The sequence below is a fragment of the Topomyia yanbarensis genome, chromosome 3 (genome assembly GCF_030247195.1).
Source record: "Topomyia yanbarensis strain Yona2022 chromosome 3, ASM3024719v1, whole genome shotgun sequence".
NCBI classification, from domain to species: domain Eukaryota; kingdom Metazoa; phylum Arthropoda; class Insecta; order Diptera; family Culicidae; genus Topomyia; species Topomyia yanbarensis.
Window position 1 is genome coordinate 416,154,505 of NC_080672.1, and position 15,278 is coordinate 416,169,782.

The following is a 15,278-nucleotide window of genomic DNA, read 5'->3' on the forward strand; positions in this document are numbered from 1 at the left end:
TTACATGAGTTCAAAAGGTCAGGTATCAAAGAATCAAGGAATCCAAAAGTTTAAACGTCGTTGGTTGAACAGTCGTAACAATTTCAAATCCAAGATATCAAAAATTCAAGTGTTTATACGTCCAAAAGTTCGAATGTCAAAATGATATATAAAGTCGTCGATTGCAAAAAAAATCTACAGTGACACTTTGGTTTGTTATCATTTATATAAAACAACAGCTTTACTCATATAAAATAATATATTTAGAACTTTTGGATATCGCAACATATTCCTCAGGGAATCTTGTAAGAATAAATGTTCCCCCATCAGGAGTCGTATGTATTGTACGCAGATCTGCATAATTCAATCTGTTGAGTTTCAGTTTCAGCTTCAACCGTTCGTAAACACTAAACTTTGGTCAATATTCGTTAACAAAATACATTATCATCATTAACTTCACGAATCATCCGACACATTGGCCCGGGTCCTCCGTGGTCTTCGCTGAGCCGCCTTCTTACCCATCTGTTCTCCCCGTCCGACGGTTTCGAAAATATTGAACGGTGTCTGTCCGATGTTGTAGTGGTTGTGTCGGAACTGCCGAGCCTGAATCCGCTGCGAACTGGTCACTTCCGCGTCGTCCAGGTGGCGTAGCTGCGGCAGTACGCTGATCACCATCATCCGGTAGTCGTTGTGCTCGAGCGTCGAGTTTCCATTGAAGGAGGACGTGGCGCCCGGATTACCCAGCAGCGATAGGTACCGGAGCGATGGACAGCAGTCTCGGATTCGGTAGACCCACTTCTGGACGTTTTCGATATCACAGTGATTTAGCCAGAGTAGTTCCAGATTCGGGAGCGAGGGGAAGGTTTTCTCGTCCGGCTGGGGGTTCTTGTCCAGGATCAGCGTGTTCAGCTGGCGGAAGTAAGAGAGGAAGGAGAGATCTCTGGAAGAAACGGGGAAACAGAAATGGTTTTACATGATTTATAGGTCTATAGTTATTTATATTAATATGTCTCGAAGTCATGAACAATATAAAGACCGCGTAAACTTTCATTTCATAAACATCGCTTCTTTCGAAGTAACCTATTGAATATTGCTGCTAAAAATAGGTTGGCATTTTTATTTTTAGAATGTGGAGAAAGCCCCGAGCACGAAAGATTCACGTTGGTAGTAGGATATTTAGTAGCATTAAATATCATACTGCGAAATTTGTGCCAAGGCTTTAACACCAGATTAGGAATTTGACGTTTTGGAGTTCTTCTTTGGGGCAATTTTCACTAGTTTATTTTCTAAATTGTCGAACTTATCCTCGACAAACCCAAACTGACAAAATTTCTGATTTTAATAAATTTCATATTATGGATGATCTATAATATGAAATTTGTTGATATCCAATTTTGCCGTAGAATACTTTATGAATGTACAGCATATAGTGAATTCTACTTCACTACAGTTATGCCGCTGACATAACCCATCCTTCTTCTTGAATATAATGTCTGCACAAAAATCCATTCATCCTTGAATATTTTCCGCAATTACCGTAAAATAACAGGCTTTCTTTTAACACAAACAATCTAGCTTCCCTTACGGAAACAGTTCACATTAAGGGGTTACTGTAGAACAGGAAAAAATATGCATTTATCAGAAATGTTTCTAGACGCAAAAAAGAGATGAATCGGGATCTTGTCAAATGGGATTTATGATAGTAGTTGTGAAGAACAAAAAATATTTTTTTCATGTAAATCTGCTACAAGATGGCGACTGTATAGCCCTTTCCTGTTGACGCGTCTTTTTGGAAAGGGTCTACGGCCGTAAATCTATCGCCATAATTTTTGACCTAAAGTTTAAAACTAAAATTATTCTGATTCCTTATAACAATAGCAAGCGTCGATATTTTGATTTTTCGCGAAATGGTGCTCTTTTAAGTGAAAAAAGTAAAAAAATCGACACAAAATTGTTCATTAAAAAAATAATAAATAAAAAAATAAAATCCTACGTGCATCGCAGGAGAAATTAATTCTAAATGTACTGTAAAAAAAGATGGGTGGGTAATGTCTGCGACATAACCGGAGAGATGTAGAATACATAAGGAACACGTTCTTCAAATATGTTGATACTCATTAGGATTTTCGGACAAAAGGTGATTTGGGCGAGGAATATTTCAAATTATTCTTTACAAAAATGATGGTGGTCCTGAAAAGGACCGGTTTTGTTGGCGTTGTTGGCCTTGGTGAGGGAGATGGCTAACGATGAAATTAATTGTTAGCATGAGGAAGTCGCGTAGTACTGGCCAATGGAAGAACAGATAATAATTGATTCCTGAAAATCAATTTTTCTTTATTCATGTAAATTATACATACTTACAAATCTAACAGAAGATTCCTGATCATATTTCTGAATCATTAGTGCGAACATTGTGTAATTTGGTTAAGTACAATGAAAGTTACAAACTTTCCAAACTCGACCTTCTGTTCATTCAGAAATATTGAAATGGGGTGTCGTGGTCACAATAAAAAAAGATGGGTGGGTAATGTCTGTCACATAACCGGAGCGTCGTGATTTCAATTCGAGACGTTAATTTAAATCTAATAATATTCAACAGAATCACGTTTGAATGGGAAATTTTCAAATAATTCTCTATGGTAATAATGGTGGTTCTGAAAAGAACCTTTGGTATCGGCGTTGGTGTTGATGGTGATGCGCTGGATCGTTGGATATTTTTGGCATGATAGTTACGTGCCTGGCGAACTGTTTTGTAGCCTCGAACAAAACGACAAGACTGGCTTCTTCGGGTACCATTACGGCTGAACTTTATAAGCTTAGCTCGACTTTGAAATCCTGCACAATCTCACGAATCAGACACTGGTAGGGCCATTTTGTTTGCTACTAGCACGGAGCTGCACAAAAAATCATTTAATGCAGTTAGTTCACGGGGGCTGCCAAAAAGCTTGAATAGAAGCATGCGACTTCAACGTTTCTCTTAAACACATGCAACAACACATTCGTTTTGGTAATACTGATAATAACAGTAGAAAGGAATGGAAAAGCAGTGCACGAAACGAGCGAGAGGATAATTTAAATTTTTGTTCCGTGTGCAAGCTACTTTTTTCCACCCAACGTATTATGTTGCTTGTTGAAAATTTGCTACACACCTTAAAATAAAAGTTTCAGTTTAACTCTCACTAGAACACAATTGATTGGTCCTGAAAAGACCGTTGCTTTTATTGTAATTTACGCCCACTCCCACAAACCGACCAAGTAGGCATCAGTGGCTTCATTACGGCTGAGTTTTGTAAGCGTAGCTCGACTTTGAAGTAATACACAACCTTACGAACCAGACGCTGGAATGTTAGCCAGCGGATTAGTTGCTCCGTTGCCCTTTAGTTGGGGCGAAATACTAGCATGGCGACAGTTCCTGATCGGTAGTTGGTTGCGATGGGCCACCAGTAGCTGGGGCACTTTTGCGGACCGTCATCATCGCCAACTGCTTTCCTCCGGTGGACTGGCTGCTTGCTAGTGCTTGAACGAATACGAATGATGAGAAAAACCGACCGACCAATATTCATATATGAAAACACGAGAAAGCACTACTATCGCTCTCCCGCTCGTTTTCGTGCCATTCCTGTGCCTTTCCTTTCCGTTCGGCTACCAATACTAGCATAACCAAAACGAATATTCTGTCTTTCCATCGCCTTCAATCTAGTGGCCAGTGCTAGCAAACTTGCATGTTCAGTTTTTCAATAACAACATTCCAACAATATTTTCAAAGAATGTTGCAGATTTGAAAAGAAGGAAGGAGAAGATTTTCACAAATTTAAATTCTTTTGTTTTATTTGTTAGCGCTGATAAAGGCTATTTAGTTTGCTACTAGCAAGGAGCTGCACAAACAAATCGATTTATGCAGTTAATCAACGGAGGCTGCCAAAAAGTTCGAATAAAAGCATGCGACTAGTGTACTTTGCACGTTCTATATTTTATCAATACTAGAGAGGATCAATAAAATAATTCAAATTGTAATAGCGACATGCAATTGTGGCAACACTGGTCATGAGATGGTGGGGGAACACGCACATTCGTTTTAGTTATGATGGTAGTAGCAGCAGAAAGGAATGGAAAAGCAGTGCACGAAAACGAGCGAGAGAAGATAATTTAAATTCTCTTTCTTTCTTTCCACACATCGTATTTCTTATATTGCTTTCTGAAAATTATTTGTTATACACCATAAAATGTAAATTTCAGTTTAACTCTTATTAGAACACAATTAATTGGTCCTGTAAAGAACCGTTTATTGTTTTATTGCGGGAGCATAATTCAGACGCACTCCCCGCGGACACGGTGAGCTAGAAAGCACTATTTTGCATTCTCGAACAAACCGACCAAGTAGGCATCGTTGGCTTCTCGGGGCATCATTACGACTGAGCTTTGTAAGCGTAGCTCGACTTTGCAGTCCTGCACAATCTCACGACCCAGACGCTGGAACGATAGCCTATTCTGTTGCCCTTTAGTTGGGGCGAAATTCTTGCAGTGCGACAGTTCCTGATCGGGTTGCGATGAGTCACCAGTAGCTGGGGCACTTTTTCCGCCGTCGTCATCGCCGACTGCTTTTCTTCGGTGGACTGGCTGCTTGCTAGTGCTTGAACGAATACGAATGATGAGAAAAACCGACCGACAGATATTTATATAATCGCGCTAATATGCACTACTATCGCTTTCTCCCTCGTTCTCGTGCCGTGCATGAGCCTTTCCTTTCCGTCCGGCTTCTAATGGCCTAACCAAAGGAATATGCCGTCTTTCCCCCACCAAGTGCTCTCGTCAAGCAACCCAATGCGAATAACCATACGAACAAACATGTAGTGGACCTATATATAAACTTTTCATTATTTTATTGTTCGGTTGGTCTACCATAACGACGGCTCTGTGCGGGATGGGCTGAAAATTTTCACTTTTCCGAGTCGTTTTCGAAAGATTTTTCAAAGATTTTTTTTTGTTATTAGTACATGTTATACATACTTCAAATTTTAATACAGCATAGAGGAACATATTTGCAACAAATTGGCCTAAAAATCAAATCATTCTGTTAAGTATGATAAAAGTTATTAACGTTAAAAATCTGACGCGGCGCCGCAGCCGATATTTAGAAACGGGACCCCTATATTGAAACCTTAAATGTATTCTACATTAAAAAATTATAGCTTGTAGTAAAATTCAAGTTCATGCTTGAATTCATTGTTTGTTTAACATTAACAAATAAGTTCAAAAAATCAAAACAAAGTAAAAGTATAAAATAAATATATCTTTTGCTGAATTAAATCAATTCATGTGTTGTAATTTTTCGAGGCTAGTGTTTTCAAATACTTTCGTGGTTTGAAACAGTTTCTCATCTTTTTCTGTTTGTTTCGTATTCTTTTTTGACGCGGCTTTTCAGTTATTTCAAAAACATAGTTTTATTCAGATTATTTTTAAAGTTAAAAATTGCCAATTCGCATAGTTGGAATAGTGCAGGTTTCAAAGTTAAGAAAATACTACCCGAAGAGAGTATAATTCGAATATGCTGCGTATGAAACGGATGATGTATGATAGATAACCGACGACAACAAAGCAGTTATCACAAAATTCCAATCTAATTCAAAGGCTCTTCGTTACCATGAAAATAGAGCAACACACAGTCAATAGTAGCCAGAGAAGGTAAAATAAAAGGGAATGGTCTACTCCACTTAAACACAAGACAGTAACGAATTAAGCAAATAAAAATACATGGTTATTAATCAACATTAAAGCGAAGACTCCATATCAAGAAGACTGATATCTCTTTCCTTCCCCCATACAAACGAGAAGCGACTGAGGTTACAGCGCCTCTATTGGAAGAAGGGAGGAAGCTTTATGTAAAAATGTATATGTGTGTGTGCATCACTATGGAAAGTACCACCTTTACCCGCAAGTGGCGTTGCTGTTACTGTCTCCGGATTCTGGACAGAGTTGCCAGTCTTCTTGATATGGAGTCTTCGATTAAAGGCAACATACAGTAGAAAACAGTAATTGATCATCTTGGTTGTTTGCCCTCAGTTATGATTCTTATCAAAACTCTGTTAAGAAAAACTGCGATGGAATACGTGTAATATTGTTGGAGAAAAAAATAGGTAAAAACTAATTGTTCACCAAGAGGAAATTGTTTAAAACCACATCTGTACGTGAAGGGCTCAAAATATACAGGGTGTTTGGTTCATGGTTAAGAACCTCGCGAGAGACAATTGACTGTCATATTTGGAGAGAAAAAATTGTTCTACACATACCATCAAATCTCAACCGTTACTGAGTTATTGAATTTTTTGTGTTAAAAACTTAGTTGTCTTAAAATTGCTCTAACTCAAAAAATATACTTTGCATTTCAAATCTTTTAGACCCATTGGATAGGTGAGAAAATTTCCCATTGAAAAATGTTCACAAATGTTTCAGCTGATGAGGTACCTTTTCACAGTAATTTATTTAAATTTTCACAATTTTGATCGATTTTTCGTTTAATTCGCGAAAATCTTAATAGTTAACATTAGAGATGGTCGGGTTCGGGTTTTTGGACCCGAAACCCGGACCCGACCCGAACCCGACGGGTTTCGGGTCGGGTTCGGGTTCTATAAATTTAAGCTTCTCGGGTTCGGGTCGGGTTCCGGGTTTTCAAATTTGGAAATCTCGGGTTCGGGTCGGGTCCGGGTTTTTGCAATTTCGAACTTTCGGGCTCGGGTCGGGTTCGGGTTTTTCAAATTAGAAATGATCGGGGTCGGGTCGGGTTCGGGTTTTGAACAAAACAACCCAACCATTTCTTGATGCAGTTGGCGTCTGTACACAAAGCCCAGTCTCTTTTTGTAGTAGTGTATTATACTTCTTGATACGAATGGATGACACATATAACCGTACTAATTGTTAGCACATTTGAATCGCTAGAATTCGTCGTTGTTTTCTGGTGCTCAAATATTGTATTTTTTCATTCTTGTATAAAATTCCCTCTCTTCAGATTCGCAAGCTACTCGAATTATTTTATTTTTTAAACGAACATTCATTTTAGAGTATTCAACAATACGTTTCAAATCTAAAATGTATTTGCAATTTATTTTTCTTGATAATTAGTGACAAACCAAGTCCACAGAAATTTCTCGGAAAATATTGGTTCAACTTTCTATTATAAGTTTCGATAGGTACTTTAAAACTGATACTTAGACCGCGGTTAGAGTAAACGCGTGAAACTCGGCTAAAGCCTACAGCAAATCGTATCTACAGCAAAGCGAGCGAAAATCTACGGGAAGTAGAGACAATAAAAAACTATCTATAGATCCGCTCCTGATTGGTCGTTTTGACAGTCGCGAGAAATCGAAAAAAGGGTGTCGCGAGTATACTGAATAGTAGTACTTTTTGCTACATATTGAATTATAATTGTTTTAACCATGTATATTATAAATAGAAACATGAATTAAAATGATAATTAAATTTCAAGGCAGCACGGATTTGTATATTCTTGGCATAGTTGCGATCCACGAGATGCTTTTCAACCATTGACTACAAAGACAAATTCCCATATATTGAACTCACAGATTGTCAGATTGTCCCCGGGCTGGGCCGTTGCATGATCCGGATTTCTTCATGAAAATATATGAATATCCACGCTCTTGAGGAATTAATCACAAATTGTGTGTTCTGTTGAAGCCATTGACGGATTTTTTAAAGTTTGGAGTCGTTCCGAAAGCTCCGTTGGAGATGTCGAAGCATCTCTACTAGCGCGCTTACCGTATAATCTGAAGCATAATATAATTTAGATACCCCATCATAGATAGTCCTAACGCTAATGATGTGACATAAAAAACGCGTCAGAGAATCTTGATTGACATCCTTCGACACAAGTTTGACCGTACCAACCAGCAATAAATTATACAAATCTGCCTTTTCAAGAATGGTTTTTGATAATGAATTAGAAATTTTGGTTAAGTGCGACGGGCAAGGTTGTTTGAAACTGTCACCATTAAGCTTTTTGTTTCCCCTTGGGTTAGCCACCGATTTATCCTGATTTTCGATTAAGATATCGACGATTTATAAGTTTCTCAGAACATTACAAATTCGATGTTCAATAATAGTCAATATAAATGCGAATTCTACTCGCCAGTGATACGTTTTGCCATAGACAGATATAACTCAATGCGAATGGTGATTCGAATGATTCTACTACTCTTAGATGAGCCTTGGGTCCAGCTCTGGTGCCTAAAATTAGAAATCTTCGAGATCTTTGGTTGATTCTCCGTACTAGCAAGTTGGGTTCGGATCGGGTTTTTCAAATTTTAAATTTTCGGGTCGGGTTCGGGTTTTCAAATTTTAAAATTCTCCGGGTCGGGTCGGGTTCGGGTTTTACAAAATTTTCATTCTCGGGTACGGGTCGGGTCCGGGTTTTTCAATTTTAAAATTTTCGGGCTCGGGTCGGGTTCGGGTTTTTCAAATTTTATAATTTCGGGCTCGGGTCCGGTTCGGGGTTTTCAATTTTCAAGCTCTCGGGTTCGGGTCGGGTTCGGGTTCGAAAAAATTGAAACCCGACCATCTCTAGTTAACATCACCATTTTAATAATTCAAATTTTTAGTCTTGAAGAGTTGCATAATTTGTTCTTTGACATTCATTTTCACTAATACTAGCTCTAATTCTATTTTTACCATTTTTGTTAACCATTTTTTTGTTAACGACCTATTGAGTCAATTTGTCAACAGTTGTCACGGCATTTAATTAGCAAGGGACTGCAAGGTGAAGTATATTTTTCAATATTAAGAGCCATAGTACTCAAGAGACATGCCGTAGACTCAGGTGATTCGCATTTCTAATGCCAAAAGATCTTGACTCCTGCGGTAGCAGACAAAAAGTTAAGTCGCCGGTAAGCTCTAAGCTTGCATATATGATCCTTCCACGCTTTTCTAAACTTTCTCCCTTCAACTTCTTGCTCTCCCTTGAGTACTATGGCTCTTAATATTGAAAAATATACTTCACCTTCCAGTCCCTTGCTAATTAAATGCCGTAACAACTGTTGACTAGCTCTAATTGAAAAAGTATGGCACTTATTGTACTTTTTTGCCTTTCTCATATAGAAAGGTTATGCAATCACTCTGAAAAACGTCAACCTAATCCCGGCCCGGAGGGCCGAGTGTCATATCCCATTCGACTCAGTTCGTCGAGATCGGAAAAAGTCTGTATGTGTGTGTGTGTATGTGTGTATGTATGTGTGTGTGTATGTGTGTGTGTATGTGTGTGTGTGTGTATGTATGTGCGTATGTGTCAAATAATGTCACTCATTTTTCTCAGAGATGGCTGGACCGATTTGCCCAAACTTAGTCTCAAATGAAAGGTGTAACCTTCCCATCGGCTGCTATTGAATTTTGGATCGATCGGAATTCTGGTTCCGGAATTACGGGTTTCAGAGTGCGGCCACACAGAAATTTCTCATAAAAACTATAGGAAAAATTAAAAATAGAATTTTTATTTTTGATGCTAAATGTATTCAAGGTGCATAAAACGTCAAGATTTGATGCAAACACGAAAAAAATTTGACGAAGATTCACTTTTTTGGATTTTGCACATTTTTGCCTTTCTCATATAGAAAGGTTATGCAATCACTCTGAAAAACGTCAACCTAATCCCCAATTTTTTTTTCGACTCGCATAAGGTTTCTGGATTTTAACAGGGGCGTAGTTTATGGTTTACAGAGAGGGGTTACACCCCCCTCTACTGTTCACTCCCCTCCTTTAAAAATCTCCTTAAATCACCCCTCAGACCACCACCTCATACCCCTCCCTTTCAACCCCATCATCTTTAAACCACCACTATATTACAAAGTATACCAATTTATGCTGGGGAGTCGTTCGTTCATGGGACTTTCGCCCTCCTCACATACCCACCCCCGCATGACAAAATGAGTTAGTAAGCAGATAACATTGATCTAATGCTGTTTAGGCTAATGGAGTATGATATTTTTTTGTTTCAAGTGTTTCACCGTCGACACCGTAGGACATTTCCACAATTATGTTGAACATAAAAAGCCTCCGTGCCATAGTTTAGAGAAATGAGAAAGGCACAATTGCACCGCTAGGTGGATTAAAACAGGTTTTTTTCTTTCTATTCAAAGCCAGGAAAATTTTACAGAGAAAGATGTGTTAATATCTTTCAGTTAAGTGAATTCAGTATTCTTTTAGAAGTAAATTAGTTTAAAGTTAGTCTTATTATTATCATTTTCGTTAATTTTCTTAAACTGGTAAATAATAAACATCGCCATTATTATCATGGAAATAATGCATCCCAGCAAGTTCTACAATCCTTTTTTGACTCCATTCAATTATCTCTTTTTTTTGCGATGCAAAATCAATTTCGAACCCACTACATTTGTGGCGAGGTCATGCTGTGTTACTTATTAAATAGCAGCGAAATGAAAAGAGATATGGATAAAGAGTCAAACAACAAGTTAAAGAGAATATTAAGGGGAACCAAATGAACAAATTTCGTTGATTAATAATTAGAAAAATTACAAAACTGCTCTAAAAACGCTAATTGTGAGCTGTATCATTAGTAAAAAGTCATTTAGTGCCCTTAACCAAGAGATATTTGTACATAAATCGATAGAAACTTTTCTCAGCTTGCCAATGAAACCTTGGAAATAATTATGTAAAGCATATTTTATAGATCAGAGTCTTTAAAGCATTTGCAGGTCGATTAACGGAAAAGTCTTATAATGCAATTAAAAAGAAATGAGAAAGGCTGGGAATATGATGTTAAAGCACAATTTATGGATCGTCCCAAAAGCCAATTTTTGGATAGTAAATAGTGCTATAATAATAATTCATTATTTTGAAAAAATAACAAAAACCTCCTCAAAAACACTAATTTTTAACTACTTTACAACTAAAAGGTAATTAAAACTAATTAAATAAAAGATATGAGAACATTATTCAAGAGGAAACCTTTCACCTTTCGTATGGAACTAAAAGATTTAAAATACAAAGTATACTTTTTGAGTTAGAGGTATTTTAAGATAAATAAGTTTTTTACACAAAAAGTTCAATAACTCTGTAACGGTTGAGATTTGGTGGTATGTGTAAAACGATTTTTTTCTCCAAATATGACAGTCATTCACTTTTAATCATGAACCAAACACCCTGTATAACTAAATTCGTTATGGAACTTACGTTTCGATTTTTTTCTTCTTATCAGAACGTGTCGGGTTCTTAGTGACAGAACTACACTAGCGCCGGATTGACGCTAGCTCCAAAAACGAAAATACAAATAGTGTTTTTGAGTAAACCTGTAGCGTCAATCCTGCACTAGCTAGTGTCGAATTTTGATATGACGAAGTCGAAACGCAAATCCCATAACGAATTTAGTCTTAATCTGGTTATAACAAAAATACCCGGGAGCCCATCAGTAACGGAATAAAAGAGAAACTGATAAAAATACAAAGTTTCTCCGTGTACTTCATCGTTACGCCACGGAACACTCCTTTGCTATTACTGTTTCAGTAGACTCAAAATCGCAATGATATGTGTTTCAAGCATGTATAATCGTCGACAAACTTCAAGAAGTTCATGTAGTAGAGAACTGTTTCAAAAGTGAGTTAAACTGTAGAACTCTCTAGTTAGAGAGTGGTCAGGACTAAAACCATGTGTCCCACGAGGGTGACATGAAGCCGTTTCTCTCGTGGCCGACATCAATACCTTGAGTATTCGAACTAACTGTAACTTTTGATTTTGAAGTAGAATACTTCTAACGTTTCCATATAGGGGTCCCGTTTCAAAATTTTCTGCCTAAATTTTACCCGATTTTTTAAACGTGAATATCTGCCGTTGTACACAATGGAAAAATAAGATTATTACGCTATCTGATTGGAAATATGTACATCAATTTTGTATCCAATTCGGTAATATATACAATTACTAAAAATAGCGGAAATAATGGATTTTATGAAAGTAGTAATTGATCCATGATTGGTCGGTACCAGGGTCAAAAATGTTTTTTTCGTTTACCAAAATCTGACGAAAATGACGAGCGAGCGATGCTACTTTCTAAACCACTAGAACATTACGAAACCGCAAATGAGACAACGGCCTACGACAAAGCATGCGGGTAAATTCAATTTCATTATTTCCTCCACACATTCGTTTTCGCTACGAAATTAAGAACGACATTAGTCTCTTCGATATTGCACATAGCGCTGGCCAAACGAAAAGAAACTAGTAACGATATTTATTTGTCGTTGTTCGATTTGGGAGAATTACAAGCTAGCGATGATATTGGACGACTGAAGCACTATTGGTGTGCGTATTTCCTGTGTTTGTGGCGTTCTAGTTGCATTTTATGATGCACATTGCTATAATTTCATTTAATGAAAATTAAAATAAAAATCAAAATTACTGATTTGAAATTAAAACGAGATTGAATTTTCGTATTGTCATAGGAAAACGAAAGTCACTACTTCTGCTACTGGCTTCCATAGAATCGAAAGAAGAAGATGCGTTGTCTTTATTGTTTTGCTTTGTGTGAATTTAGTAACGAAGGAGGCAGCGAAAAGACGAAGGTGAATTCAGTGAATTTCATCATTCATTGAATGAGTATGAGAATTTTAGGCCCTGGTCGGTACAATTCGCTCAAAAAGCGTTGCAGGGACTGCCTCTTTTTCATCGAATGAACTGTGACTCGTATAAAAAGGGAACACAAGAAAAATTTAGTTTGTGTTCTGACGTTGTAAGCGTAGCAGCTGCTGCCTTTCATGTCAGTTCACATTCTTTGATGGTATGTAATAGATACCATGACTGCCGCCAGGCGCTGATAGCATTTCATTCTAATCATGAAATGACGTGCCAGTTTCAAGCATACACGGAAGATACAATGATGACACACCACAGAAAAAGCAGAAAGCTCTTTTTTTCAGAGCTGAATAAATGGATTGGCGATGGGGTGGTTTAGTGCGAGAACCGCGCTCTCTTGTTCTTTAAATTATATGTGGCGTCAGACAGATTAATTGTATCCACATTAAGCCCGGCTTATTTTATGTGCTGCTAAATGACGCAATGTGCATTTTACTTATTTTGTTTGCAAAGTGAAAAGCTCCATTATAGTGAAAACTCCACTCTAAGATACCAGCTTCGTTATGGATCGAGCCTATTATTATTTATTAAAACATGGGGTAAAACGCGCCTCCTAAGGAAATATGATCATAATTTAGCTATAGTACATTAATTGGGAGAATTTAATAAATATCATTCAACCAACATTTCCCCCTGTAATCGCAATCATAACGCTTTGAAAAATGTTCAAAATTTTAAAAATTCGCAACAACAACGGGACAAAAAGCACGTAATTTTGTTTTTTGTCGAGATTTCACAAAAGTGTAGCTTTAAATCGTCTTAGGTTATGCAATTATTAGGTTTTCAAAACAATTGTTCTTTTTTAGATTAGAAAGATGGGTAGGTAATGTCTACGACATTACCGAAAAGAAGTAGCATACATTTTAAGTTGTTAATACGAATGCTGTAATTTTTACTAATTTCTCAAAGGATTCATTAAAATAAGTTATTTCGGTATTTCTAATGGAAATAGCGAAATAACGGTACAAGTATATACGATTCTCTACTGTTGCCAAATGAATTGTTTCACTCTCATTAAATGCTATTTTTAGGGTTACCATATGAGGATAAATATGTTGGAATATTTTGGGTTTCGATGTACGTGTACCGATATTTCGGTATTTCCATTAGAAATAACGAAATGACTGGTTATAATATAATATATCAGAAGATAGTCAAAATTTTAGCATTCGCATTAACAGTCTAAAGTGTATTCTACTTCACTCCGGTTATGTCTCTGACATTACCCACCCATCTTTTTCCACATTACCCACCCATCTGACATTACCCACCCATCTTTCTCATATAAAGAAAGGCTATGCAATCACTGTAAAAATCGACTTTTTAACCGAGGCCCGGAGGGCCGAGTGTCATACACCATTCGATTCAGTTCGTCGAGATCGGCAAATGTCTGTGTGTGTATGTATGTGTGTGTGTATGTGTGTGTGTGTATGTGTGTGTGTGTCATTTAAACTCACACAATTTTCTCAGAGATGTCTGAACCGATTTTCGCAAACTTAGTTTCATCTGAAAGGTATGCCGCTCCCATAAGCTGCTATTGAATTTTTAGTTGATCCGACTTCCGGTTCCGGAGTTACGGGTTGAAGAGTGCGGTCACACAGCAAATTCCCATATAAACTGGTACCACCATGATGTTCAAATGATGTAAAACATATTAAAATTTATGTAACATTACTCTAGTTTGCGGGTCTGGATCACTAATGATCAATCAAAGTAGCTTTGACCACATTGGCCACCTATGACGGTTCATGACGCCCCCGGGGAACCCGCCAAGTTCCTAAGCTAATATCACACCCATTCCACAACGAATTCTCTACCGATTTTTACAAACTTGATTTCAAATGAAAGATACAGTAATGCCATTGACTGCTGCTGAATTTCATTCGGTTCTGACTCTTGCTTCCGGAGTTACAGGGGTGTTAGTAAGGATACACTGGAATTTCCCATATAAATCGGTACAATCGTAATACCTCAGAGGCTAAAAACTATTGAAATGGTCACCAAATTACTTCTAATCGCAGATCTAGATCACTGATTGCCAATCAAACATTCTTTGAATATATTGTCCACTATCGACGATTCCGGAAGTCCGGAATTCCGGGCATATTCCACAATTAAAGTCACATCGGTTCATCGGTGATGACTGAACCGATTTTCTCAAACCAAGTCTCAAATGGTAGGCAAAATATGCAGTTGAGTATTGCGTCGCCGCAACTCCCCCCCCCCCGCCATGCCCTTACACCACCCTCCTTCATCACTCCCCTCCTCTTGGACCACCCTCACGCCCGCATTTCCTTCATCCACCCCGTATACCGAAATAAAATGAAGGATTTCTGACGCATCCTCCACTCCCACTCTACTAACCCCCCATTCCCTACACGTTCAAACCCATTCCACCAACCTTTCCAAATTATAATCACATGAAGATAACATTGAACTCATGCTTATTAAGCTAATTAAATATTATTCTTTTGCCTTTCTCATATAGAAAGGTTATGCAATTGCTTCAAAAACCGACTTTCTAACAGAGGCCCGGAGGGCTGAGTCTCATATAACATTCGACTCAGTTCGCCGAGATCGCAAAATATCTGTGTGTATGTATGTGTGTATGTATATGTGTATGTATGTATGTATATATGTATGTATGCATG

The 15,278-nt window shown here is 37.7% G+C and overlaps 1 protein-coding gene across 2 annotated transcripts in view; it reads right to left on the minus strand.

Annotated features, from left to right (window-relative positions):
• Positions 1–219: 219 nt before the first annotated feature.
• LOC131688912 (leucine-rich melanocyte differentiation-associated protein-like) overlaps positions 220–15,278 on the minus strand; it is a 52,325-nt gene continuing 37,266 nt past the window's right edge. For both annotated transcript variants that reach the window (XM_058973534.1, XM_058973535.1), the window contains exon 4: positions 220–919. In XM_058973534.1, coding sequence (XP_058829517.1) covers positions 436–919 — 484 coding nt within the window. In that variant the 3' untranslated portion in view covers positions 220–435. The remainder of the gene's footprint in view (positions 920–15,278) is intronic.